Source organism: Catharus ustulatus, chromosome 2 (genome assembly GCF_009819885.2).
Source record: "Catharus ustulatus isolate bCatUst1 chromosome 2, bCatUst1.pri.v2, whole genome shotgun sequence".
In the NCBI taxonomy this organism is placed as follows: Eukaryota; Metazoa; Chordata; class Aves; order Passeriformes; family Turdidae; genus Catharus; species Catharus ustulatus.
The window spans coordinates 92,616,921-92,629,566 of NC_046222.1; the positions used below are offsets into that span (position 1 = coordinate 92,616,921).

The 12,646-nt window shown below is 40.6% G+C and overlaps 1 protein-coding gene across 2 annotated transcripts in view; it reads right to left on the reverse strand.

Annotated features, from left to right (window-relative positions):
* CNGA3 (cyclic nucleotide gated channel subunit alpha 3) overlaps positions 1-12,356 on the reverse strand; it is a 32,007-nt gene extending 19,651 nt beyond the window's left edge. For both annotated transcript variants that reach the window (XM_033085218.1, XM_033085227.1), the window contains exons 1-2: positions 12,250-12,356; positions 2,251-2,382 (exon numbers count right to left, since the gene is read on the reverse strand). In XM_033085218.1, the coding sequence (XP_032941109.1) occupies positions 2,251-2,351 (101 nt within the window). In that variant the 5' untranslated portion in view covers positions 2,352-2,382; positions 12,250-12,356. The remainder of the gene's footprint in view (positions 1-2,250; positions 2,383-12,249) is intronic.
* Between the last annotated feature and the right edge of the window lie 290 nt (positions 12,357-12,646).

A 12,646-nucleotide genomic window follows, 5' to 3' on the forward strand; every position in this document is an offset into this window, starting at 1 on the left:
AAATACCTCTCATAACCAAGGAGCCAGAAGAGTTACTGAATTTAAGGGTAAGCTGAGCAGTTCCCTGGGTGCTGCTGACCATCAGTACTGACTACATCTCCACTCAGGACAGCAGGAATATAGACACCTACATACATAAAGACACTGAAATCCTGATATCTATAGGGCACAGTTGAATCCTACTTTCAACTTTAGATAGCCAGCCTGTGTCTATAAGCCAGTGTGCTGCCTTTCCTATTCGAGCTGTTTCTATACATTCTATACTTTGAAAAATGGAGATTCATTTGTTATTTTTGGGGTTTTTTATTTTTGTTTTAACAAAATGAACCAACTTTATAACACAGTAGAGAGTAAGATAACGGGCACATGAATCACTGTAGCATAAATGAGCATAGCATTTTAAAGATCAGTAGCAACTTTCTGTTAACTGTTGCAGTGAATGCTTTTTCTTGGCAACACCTCATTTCACAGCAGAAAAGTGCTTAAGCACATCCTTAGTATTAGGCATAAATTTAACACCCACTGCTGTAATAACTAAGTAATGTGTTTAATTGCTTTGTTGAACTCTAGCCAACAGGAGCTGGAGGAAGGTAAAGGCAAAGAAGAAATGCTGTTACTCTACAAATGTGCTTTTCTCCTAATACCTATAGTTGCATATTTTGATATAAGGTAGAGAGGAGCTAAAGTCCTGGATGGTTTCTATATTTTGGTACAGACATATCTTAAAGCAAATCTGAATTTCTAAAAAAATAACAGAATTTTTGAATGGTATTATGAAGATACTGTATATACCTACCAGCAATCATTTCAACAATCCAAAAATCTTAAATATGAGATCTCTTTTACAGAGCAAGACTGTATCTTCTTACCCATCTATGAAATCTTGCAATTAATGCTGATAATACCACACTTTCCTTTAAAAAAAGCATCTTCAAGACCATCACCCCAATGATGAAGTGCAATTTCTATTTCAGTCCCTCTATCTGTCAAAGGCATTGCCTCTGAAATTGCAGATGACCCCAGGGATTTAATTCTACATTTAAATCTTTATAACCCCACTCTCACATCTCTGCCAGTAATTCCATTCTGTGAGCTGCCAATCACTGACATCTGCTACAAATAGGACATTAAAAAAAGGAAAGGAAGTGGCTCATTTCAACTTGTGTTTTCACTTTTTCTGACACATCACTGTTAATGGAGAGAAAGGGACAGGGCTCTTTTAAATCTCCCTAAGGAGACCATGGGATAGTGTAACTACAAGCAAGCAAGCCTTACAGTGCAGAACAAATCAGATTCATTTTCACTGCTGTAGGTACATCTATGTGACTGAAGGTATCATGTAAGCAAAGCAAGAAGAAAAAAAGGACCAATTCAAACAGAACATCCATAGCAGCTGCTAGGGACATGCAATCCAAAACTCACCATAATGCAGAGAGCCCCATCAGCCCATCAGGATTCTGGGTGCTCTAGTCTGGGTGTGCATTTGAACAGCCTGACAAGGTCCACATAGAGGAGGTGGTTGCCCATAACAAGCCAAAAGCAGAAAACATTTTCCAGCGTTTACAGATGCCATGGATCATCAGGCATCTTTCCACAGGCCCAGCAGGCCCAGTCTAGAGGAATGACTGGCACTGTGCAACAGGTAAGTGCAAGCTCACTGGCACATTTCAAACAGCCACTTCAAAACTATCAAAACTAGAGAAAGGTGAATGTAAAGAAACTATTACATTTCCTCTGTACAGTGAGACACTGAAAACGCAGAACAAAAATGCTGATATTCCTCATACACTACAGATTTTCCCTATCACAGGAACTAGGCCATTTGCAGAGGCTGCTTTCATAAAAAACCTTCCCAAGCCTTCACTGCATGGTGCTGGAAGGACCTTTTTTTCACCAAATCCGACATACTCTGTTGGAAGCACAGACCCTGCTAATCTGTGTGGTGACTTGAGAAAGAGGTTTCTCTTTAATGAGTTAGTGTAATTCCCTCTGATGGGAAAATTGGCTTTTTTCCCTGAGGTAATACAGCTCCTGGTTCTAAAACTGCAAGCCAGGACAATCTTCTTGTGTCTGTTTCTTCTGTACTTTGCACAGATGTCATGTCTGATACACTGTTAAGTGCACTGGAGCAACAATATCAAGACACAATATTCCCATACTTCTCTTCTAGCTCTCATTCCCAGAGGTACAGGAGTTCCACAAATTATGCAGCAATCTGTCCTCTTGACAGTGAAGAAAGGAAAATATTACCTGATATAGCCATTTTCAATCCTTTCGATATCTTCATCAGTAGTTATGACAGACAGGCTGTGCATACCAGGGTAGGAGTGTTGGGTGTTGATTTTTGCCATTTTGCTTTACATATCAACATCTAAATGACAGCTGAAATGGGAAAAATATTTATGAAGGCTGCTCAGTACTTAAAAAGAGTTCGTTATTAAAACAGTGGAACAGCAAAAAGCAATTTCAACCATTTGAAGAACAGTCAGTGATACTAACACACACATATGACACGTGTTTCTAGATTTATTTTCAGTAGACAGAAAAAGAAAAGTGTTAGTAAAGATTCATCATGACCAAATTAAAAAGGTTACATGACACCATATTCTTTTAGTCTCTGGGCTCCATGGATTACCAACACTGACATACCTATTATGCACAGGGAAATTGCATTTAAAATCTCATTAAAAGATAGTTAGTGAGAAAGTCAACCAAAAGAAGCACGTGTGCTAGGACAACCCATTACACTTTACATTGTGTACTAATTTCATCTATTTTATATTTAAGCTTTTTATTACAAAAATCCATGCAGATAATTAATGACATTTACCCCTTAGCTTAATGCAGGCCATACTACAATTCTACATTATTAAAACTCTGCACTAAACACACACTAGAGGGTTTTATTCTAATACTTCAAAATAATCTCTGTTAAGATAGGTAGCAGATCATCTCCTACAAGTTTTAAAAAAATTGTCTGAATTCCTTTCCAGATTTGATCTTCAATGCCTTTCCAAATTCATATCACATGTACCACTTACAAAATGAGTTTTAAGACCCAAGACAAGTGTCTTACAAATGAAGGACTGAAAGACTTTCAGTGAAATCTTTGAATTTTAAAAAAAAGGAAAAAAAAAGGTTTTGAAACTCCATTCAGGAATCTTTTTAGTTTGAAATATACTAGAATGAAATTCTGTCAAGATCAATCAACTCCCTCAGACTAGGTTGTGTCCTTTTTTCACCTCATTGACCACACAAGATCCACCTTCAATATCAAATGAAATACAGATCTTTCAGAAACTTTGTGATCTGAATTATTCCCGAAGCAAAGCTCACTATCCATGATTAGAACATTATGCACCCACTTTCTCAAAAACCTGATACCTGACTTACCCTCCACTCAATTCCCATACATTTAAAGAAAATAATATACAACTTCTAAAATTATTTTAATATATTTTAAAGCGGGTTTTTTAAAATCCAGAAATAATGAAATTACTCTATAAACAGCCTTGGGCATCACTTAATATTTAAATTTTTTATTAGTATTTCCTATTACTAATTTTGCCTCAGTGTAAATCAGTTAATGTCTAACTGTGTCTTCCCCTAAACTGAGCCTTGTTCATGCTGATTAAGTTTTACTGGGGAGCAAATGGGCATTTTTATAACACACTGATATTAAAAAAATTGAATTCTTTCAACCCACTCTCAGATTGGAATGTTCACTCAGAAGAATTAACTTCCAAAGTGCAGATCATTTATGTTAAAAACATAACTCAGAGTTTTAAAAGCTTGATGATGGGAAGAATTATTCATAAGATAAGTAACAAAGCATTAACCTTTTTTCTGAAGATGTAATTTCAGAGCAAATTTAGTACTGAGTCAAGTTATTTACTAGTTCTGACACTTAACAGTTACACTTATCAGTTCTGACGATTCACGATCAGATTGATGTCTACCTACAACAGTTCTTAAAAACAAGGGTCACCTGGTTCACAATCTCCAACAAAGTAAGCAAGTCTGTTAAAAACCAAAACTGTTAAAACAATAAAAGCATGAGATAATAAAGCCCTTCTGAAGTCTTGGGATGATGTAGATAATTTGCTACCAACACCACGGATTCCTTCTCTGAGAAGACACGTTACTTCTGAAACTGGAATTAGTGAACAGTGCCTCTCTACATTTCAAATGCTCTAGGTGTGGCACACGGATTTCCAGATGCGTTTGTGCATCAGCTCCTGAAATTTTGTATACAAAGCATTAAGTACAGTATTTCTTTAAACTTAAAACTGAAATGGTTGAAATTGGATATAACTAATCTGGAATTAAACACTTTTAATAGATACAGGAATTAGATATTCCAAGCCTCCTGAAATGCTTGAGTATGTCAGCAGTGCACTGAATACAGGAAATTTTATTTAGACTTTCAAAAGCTATGCCACTAAAGAAGAAAAAAAAACCAAAAACAAGTAAAAGCATATGAAGCCAAACGCTATTCTGGATAACAAGACAAAAAGCAAGAATAGGAGTAAATTAGTCACCTTCACCACTGCAGAAGTTTAATAACTCAGGGCTCTGTAGGAAAAGCTGTTGTTAATGACGCTGATGGAAAGAAGGAGTGGTGATCCAGTAAGATTCAGGACAACAAAAAATGGTATAGGCAAGAGAAACAAAAGGAGTGCAGGGAACCTCAGGGTGGCCAACATCAACTACAGCAATTTTTCAATCTGATGATAAGTGATGTGCAACATGGACAAATAGAAACCCATGAATACAGATGAAAAGCATGAAAACTGCTGCCCTACATGCTTCCAGATGAACCATATGCTCTCATAAAGGGAACTTGAAAGGGTAGTTGGATTAAATATTCAGAAGAATTCTTCACGATGATGGTGCTGAAACACTGGACCACGTTGTCCAGAGAAGCTGTGGATGCCACATCCCTACAAGTGTTCAAGGGCAGGTTGGATGAGGTTTTGAGCAACCTGATCTAGTGGAAGGGGAGTTGGAACTACATGGTCCTTATAGTCCCTTCCAACCAAACCAACTTATGAACTTATGACACAGGTGCAGCTCAGTGAAACAGCATGCTCACTGCAGGGCAGGCTTGCTGGCGCAACAACTTACAATGTATACATGGAACATGCTAATGACATGTGAAAAAACAATAAAACTGCTCCATGAAACAACAGTGCATGGAACACTGGAACATTCTAAGTCCTTCTCTTAAACAGAAAGATAAAGCAGAATATCAGCAGAAAGGTAACAGCTTGGCAAGAATGATTAAAGGTATGGAAAAGGGAGAGAAAGGAAAATGAGGCCTGCTCACCCTAGAAGGGTGAAGACTAAAACATCATAAAATAAAAATATGTAGGTAAAATTTCAGCTCATTTCAGATCCCTTACAATTATTTCAGCTGTAAAATTTGCATTCAATATACAGTGTGGTCTGAGCTCTTATTCTTCACTGTACTGGAGGAAAGGAGGGGGGTAGAATTTCACAAATATAACTCTACTATAAAGCAATAAAATACATAAATATATATTTTGGAAGGAGGCAGGAAGAGTGGATGAACGTGTGTTACATGTGCCCAGCTGTGGAAGAGAGAGACTGAAAATAGGAGTGACAGAAATAAACAGCGAGGTAATTTGGGTACAGCACAGGTACTGAGACCTCCTGAAGCAACATGGTTTGGCACTGCATAAAGTCCATAATGTTCTGACAAATTACTAGCTATCTGATGAAGAAGAATTATTTCCAGGCCTCTAAGAACCCTAATTATAAACATTTTTAATAGTCTAAGGAGGAGATCAGTATTTCAACATTAGATCCAAAATATGGCAAGTAACCAACTAAGGAGCAGCTTAACAGGAGCCAGCCAGCAGGAAAGCCCTGAAGAGCCATGAGGCTCCCACAAACACCTTCTGCAGGGCCACAGAGAGATGGCTCCAACCATCTGGGACCTGCAATGCCAAAACTGCCAATAAACACTGGCTCTCGCAAGCCAGTTTTAAGAATCGAGTAGAGCTCAGCTCCATATTTAAAACCATGATCCTTACAAGTGGTGGGTTTGGCCTTGGCTGGCTGCCAGATGCTCACCCAGCTGCTTTTGCACTTCCACTCCTCAGCAGCCCAGTGGGAGAAAGTGAGATGAGAAAGTTCATCATGGGCCAAGAGAAAAAGCAGCAAGAAAAAGGACATTGGGAGACCAATTGTCATCACAGGCAAGATGAGTTCAAAATAGGGAAAAGTCAATTCAGTGCAAATTAAAATAGTGAGAATTAATGGTGAGAAACAAAGACAAAACACTCTACCACTAATTTTTCCCCAGATTCAACTTTACCCCTACATTCCCAACTCCTCCACCTCACCCAGCAGCACAGGGGCTGGGAAGTGGGAAATGGGAAACAGCTGCAGTCAATCCATAATGTTTCCTCCCTGCCATTCCTTCCTCCTCACACCGTGCCTGTGATCCAGCGTGGGTCCTTACTGCAGGCTGCAGTCCTTCTCAAACTGTTCCAGTGTGGGTCCTCTCTATAGGCTGCAGTCCTGCAGGATAACCCTGCTCCAGTGTGAGCTCTCCATGGACCATAGTTCTTGTCAGGAGAACCTGTTGCTGCACAGGTTCCTCTTCATTGGCTGCAGTCTGCTTCAGGACATGCCTGGCTCCACTGAAGGATGGACACCCACAGTGGAAGTCTGCTCCAAGAGTTGCTCCAGTGCCGACAATACCACCTCCGCTCCTTCTTCTCTGACCTTGCTTCCTGCAGAGATGGTTTTCACCCTTTTTTTAACCCTTCAATCCCCACACACTGGCTTTGTGGCATCCTACTTTTTCTTAAGGGCTTTTTCCCTGAAAAAAAAGCCACAGGGGATGAGCTGGAGTTGGCTGAAGCCATCTGTGTCCAGCACAGGCAGCCCTGCCGGCTGCTCACATCTGGCCTCACAATCCCTGCCAGCTGCACCCACCCCACACTGGTACCTGCCCTTTATAATTAACATCTCCTACCTGGGAACTACGCTCTCTGCTCTGAATATTTAAAGCTAATAATTACACTGAGGGTAAAACTTGATTACCTAAAGGCTGACAAGTCTGGTAAATCCACGTTAGGCACTTAGAACAGGTATTTAGCTCACAAGTGATTTAACAAGAGAAACAGATGGACAGACAGACATACACAGTCCTCTGAACCTCAGTGTAGTCACCCAGCAAAATAAAACTTGAATCCCTCCTAGCTCTTGAAAGATTGGCATCTTTACCAATGCCTAAAGAAGAATTTTGATATGCTTTCTCACCTAGTCTTTTCTTCCTTGCTACCAAATATACTTACCTGATAGATGAATAATTCCACACTCTAGAACATTGCTTTTCAGTGCCTAAATCAGAGACTGAAACTACAGCTAAACGAGACAGGTGCATTATCCTACTACAAATGTAACAAATTACATACGCTAGTGCTAGCACTCTCTACTTGAAATGCAAGTGGTCCAGCTCTTTTATTCTCTTCCTTTCGATATCCGATTCAAGATTCTATAGCAACTGAGGTTTTGTGTCAAACAATTTTAAAGGCACTATCTGGTACAAAAGAAGTACAGTAATTTCACGATTATAAGCCTCACCTGATTATAAGCCGCACCTCTGGGTGTCGGCAACTGTCCTGGGTTACAATACAGAGTGTGATAAAAGGTATCTATTCTATCACCATCTGTTGAGGGTGGGGGCAGTGATCCTTATCTCAACAGCAGATATTCTGCTAACGGGCCATCCATTGAAACCAGGTGGGGCATTGTTCTTTATCTTTTCACAACCCATCCTTCCTCCAGCGAGTCATTTTCTGCTAATGGCCCATTGAGTCCCACTGTGGGACTGATAAAATTACTGCATCCCATTGGAAGTTGTTCCAGCCAGGGGGAAGAGCCCAACATTTCTTACCAAGATAAAAACAGAGTTTTTGGGACACTAAGGGAGCCCCTTTCTCCACTGGATTTCAGAGGGAAACTGGATTTCTCCACATCACCACTGGACCTCCGGAGGGAAACTGCACCTTGTACAGGAGCACTGCTCCAACTGAATCACATCTGTCACTGCAGGAGGATGCAGCCACCATTTAATGGGACTGCTACCAACACCCTGCCTGATGGGGTGTCAGGTTGTACTCTGACTTTGTCAGGGTTTGGGGTTTGTTTCTTTGTAGTACTGTATTTCTATTTTAATTTCCCTAGAAAAGAACTGTCATTCCTAATTTCCATATCTTTGCCTGAAAGGCCCTTGATTTCAAAATTATAATAATTTGGAGGGAGGGGGTTTACATTCTCCATTTCAAAGAGAAGCTCCTGCCTTTCTCAGTAGACACCTGTCCTCCGAACTAAAACAGCAACTTTTCGTTCTTTGTCCATATGTAAGCCACACCTGATTATAAGCCGCACTTCCGGGTTCGGACCAAAATTTTAGTCAAGATGGCGCGGCTTATAATCGTGAAATTACGTGAAATCTAACGATACAGACCGTTGTTTGACAACAAATATGAGTTCAAGTAACACATAAAAGTTTCAGATTCACATAAGTATTTCCTAATTTTGGAAATCAGGTTTTACTTACCTCTTCAGAACTACATCAATAAGACCTAGAACTAGAGCTACGAAGGTTGCAGTATCTGAAGTAGAAATGCAGCTAAGAAGGTACTCCTGCTTAAGGCACTAAGAAGGAAGCTACAGATGTGAAATGACTGAAACTAAACTGGGATACTGAGAATAACTGGGCTTCTAACTCCAGGCCAAAAGGAGTGGCACCCAATTCACAGCCATAGCTCTCCCTTTCTCAAGTTGATTCACCGGTGTAGCAGCAAATTGCATTGCACTGAACAGCTGCACTTCGAAAATGAGAAACCTTTCAAGTCTGCTCCAAATTAAGCAAGACAAAATCAGTTTTTCACCTTTTTCAGAGCCTGCTACCAGTACATTATGGGATACCAATAACTTTCTCATGAGTTTTCAGTGCTCTGAGAATACCTATGGCAGCAGGAATATCTCTTTTTAGCACCCACTGCAATCTGGACACAGTCAAGGCCTCTGAGCAGCTTTGTGGCCTGGGTTTCAGACAATTTTGCAGCTTCTCAGCAGGGAAAAAAACGCCAACACACAGGCACACGCTTCACTATTACAAATTATAATGAATCTAGGAAGTTGATAGCTATCCACTAAGCCATCAAAGTGAGCTCTGTAGCCTGTCAAACACCTGTGAAGGATCTTTGAATTACTGTAGTCTCCCCCTCAAAAGCACTGGGAGTTCATGTTTGGGCTACTCTAGCGGTTCCCTTTCGGGGCAGAATACATCAACCCTACCTAACTTAATTCAAAATTGTTACCAACCAAGAATGAATACACCTGATACAAAGTAAATGTAGTTGTTTGTCAAGAAATAATGACAGATCAAGCTATTTATACCACCTCTTAGGATTCTTAAAGTTTATTTGTTTAGAGTAAAAGGAGTACAGAAAGAAAATATGGAAGAATTTTAAAAAGAGCTTTTCAAGGTGAAATATGTATCACCATCACAAAGCAAAAGATGACTTTACATTTGATTTTATAAAGTATCCTATGTGTTTGTGTAGTTGTTAAAATGTTGTTCTTGAAGCTTTCAGCATTTTATTTATTGCTATGGAAGCAGTGATAAGCTGCATGGGATCACTTACATCATTTTAGTTAAGACACGTTCCAAATCCTCACACAGCCTCTCAGATTCAACCCTGATAAGTCTTTGGGATTTATTCTGGGATTTGACCTCCACCTACATGATCCTTGTTATATCACTTGCTAATAGTTGTAGCTCAGCTGTGCATTATGTATCTTCTGTGAGTGCCCTGTGACAGGCTGCAGCTCCAATGATTCAACCAGCAACGGCAACAAATCAAAGACTGGACACTGGAACTTTTCAACAACGACATGATTTGAGGACAAGGCACAACCTTTTCTTCAAGGATTTGGAGGTTTGTAAATTCACCTGCAGACTGGACTGGCACACTCACAGAAATCAGCTTTGTATGAAGGCTATTAGATCAAGCTCAGGGAGTTGAAAAAACAATCAGCAGTACCAACTTACCCTCATGAATTCATTACAGTTTAAATCAACAATTCTTAAATTCTAGGACCACTTTTAAAAGCACACTTGTCAAAATTTATTACTGTCTGCTATGTCATATTACATTTTCTACAGTCCGTGAGCACTGAAATCTCCTGAGAATGCACATAATTTATATGCATAGCCTAGCAGCCTCAGTACCAACCAAGGATGTCAAATACTCTACCTTTCACAGGTACTTTAGATGTGCATGCACTTCACAAAGCACTGCATTATTCAGGTATGTATAATTTATAGTTTTAGAATGAAATGCACATTATTACCTTTGATCTATTTGATGTTTGAGTCTCTGGCGCCTAGTAGTACCAAAATAATAATTTAAATAAATTGAATTATTTGGACTGAGTTTCCCTTCTGTAACTATGAACTATTAGCAATATAGTGCCGTTTCAAGATTTACTGAAGTTTTCTGTAGACCATTTTCTGCAGATGAATTCTGTTTTAGACTGGAAACTTTTCAGGAGAAACTTGCTGTGGATATTGAACTTAACATTGTAAATTAAAACACAGTAAATTAAAAATCACAGCTGACTGGACAATCAAGCCACATGTTGTTTCTGCTGCCAGTATGGGTTAGCACGGTGCAGGTCCATGTTTCTACACAGCAAATAAGCTCAGTGCAAGGCTTCTGAAGCCACTGTAAAATTCACCGGTTCTGCCAATGTCTCCTGTCAGTGCACTCACATATCGAGTTAACTCTTAAAAGCGAACACAGCAGGGACACAGCAGGTTTACACTGCTGAGTGTGTGCCTATAAAATAAATACGTGTTTGCATGTGTGCACGTGCATACGTGTGAATGTTCCCATTCAAATTCACTCCCTGCCCACTTTATGTAAAGCTATCGGAGCCATCCCATTTGGCTGGGGAAACACGAGAGGTAAATCGTGTCACGTTTCACAAGTGGTAACGAGGCATCTCACCGAAGAGGATTTAAGAGACGTTAATGAAATGAGATAGCAACATTGCAGAAGGCTGCAGGACAACGTGCTGAACCGAAATGACTGAGCTTGGGTGCAAATTGGATGACAAAGGCTGGGATACACAGAAGGCAAAGCTGAGACATGCTGATACGAAAGGATGATGTATAATTTTTTAACGCTCATGTGTTCTTCCCTCAAGTCATTCACTACTTGTTTACCATGATTACCCTCGCTGATTCAACATCCTGACAGTCCCATTTTCATTTGCAACATGTATTTTTCTAATCAGATGGTTTTAGCATGCATACTCAAAGAAAACAACATGAAAAATACCAGAGGAAAAAGACCAAAGACTGTGCTGACTGAAGACACACAGTTATGCTATTTCAAAATCTGTAACATCTGAAACTACAAATGTAGTTTTACCCAGTTGTAAAAATAAAATTTACAGATTTTAAATATAACAATCCCTTAACAATTTGCTTTGAATGTAGCAACTACAAATCTGGAAGACAAAATACAGTTAAAACAGGTAGATCAACAGATACCAACATTTACATTTAACATTATTTCTTCAGAGATCTAATGTTCACGTAATTTTTCCTTATCTTCTTTAGACTTTTCCTCTTGCTAAATGAGGGGACCTTGCATTAGAGAAAGACACTGATTTTAGTTATTACTGTATCTTCTACATTCTTAGGCAGACTATGGCCTGGATTACAGTACAGGACTTTTGCAAAAGATGTCATATTCCTAGAACCAAGGTAAATTTACTGGAAGCACAAGGAATCACTGAAAAATTATTCCCTTTCACTGCTTGTAGTATTTGCTAGCAATTTTTATATAGGATTTGACAGCCTCATGCTTACACCACAGGCACCAGACAGTGGAGAAATTAAGAGAAACGTTGATCAAAGCTAATAAAATTAAGCATCAGTCAACAGGAGTAGAGAAAGTCCCCTCAGCCCCACTTCTGTTCAGATTTGTGCCCTGAATTAATTAATTGTAAGTACACAGATCTCTGCAACGAGTAATCAAATTACATTTTTCTTTGAAATTAAATAAATAAACAAAGTTTACGTTTCCATTTCAAGCTTTTGAGCTAAGGCTTGGAATTGAAGTCTGATGCAGGACACGATGCTACTCTCACGGCCATCACAGACTGAGAGGCTTACTGCTTCAGACTCACCTGCCCACGCTCTCCTCCGCAGCATCCGAACTCCGGAGCACCGTCCGTCCGTCCGCCCGTCCGCCTGCCTGGCTGCGGGGCCCGGGGCGTTCTCCCTGCGGGCAGCGCTGCCCTCGGCCGGCCCGGACGCGCCGCGGAGCCCGGGAGCGCAGGGCAGCGCAGCCCGGGCGGCCCGGCGGGGGCGGCGGGGCAGGGCAGGGCCCGCCGGGGCAGGGCAGCGCCCGCCGAGCCGCCCCTCCGCGGGGCCCGGAGGATTACGGCTGCAGCCCCGGCGCCTAAGCCCGGCTCACGGGAAAAGCCGCTCGAAGGGCTTTGCGATCCTGTTAAGTTCTCGGAGAGGATCAAGACGTCAAAGGGGCTCGGCGGCGCCTCGGCACATTTCGTGCCACGCCGAGGA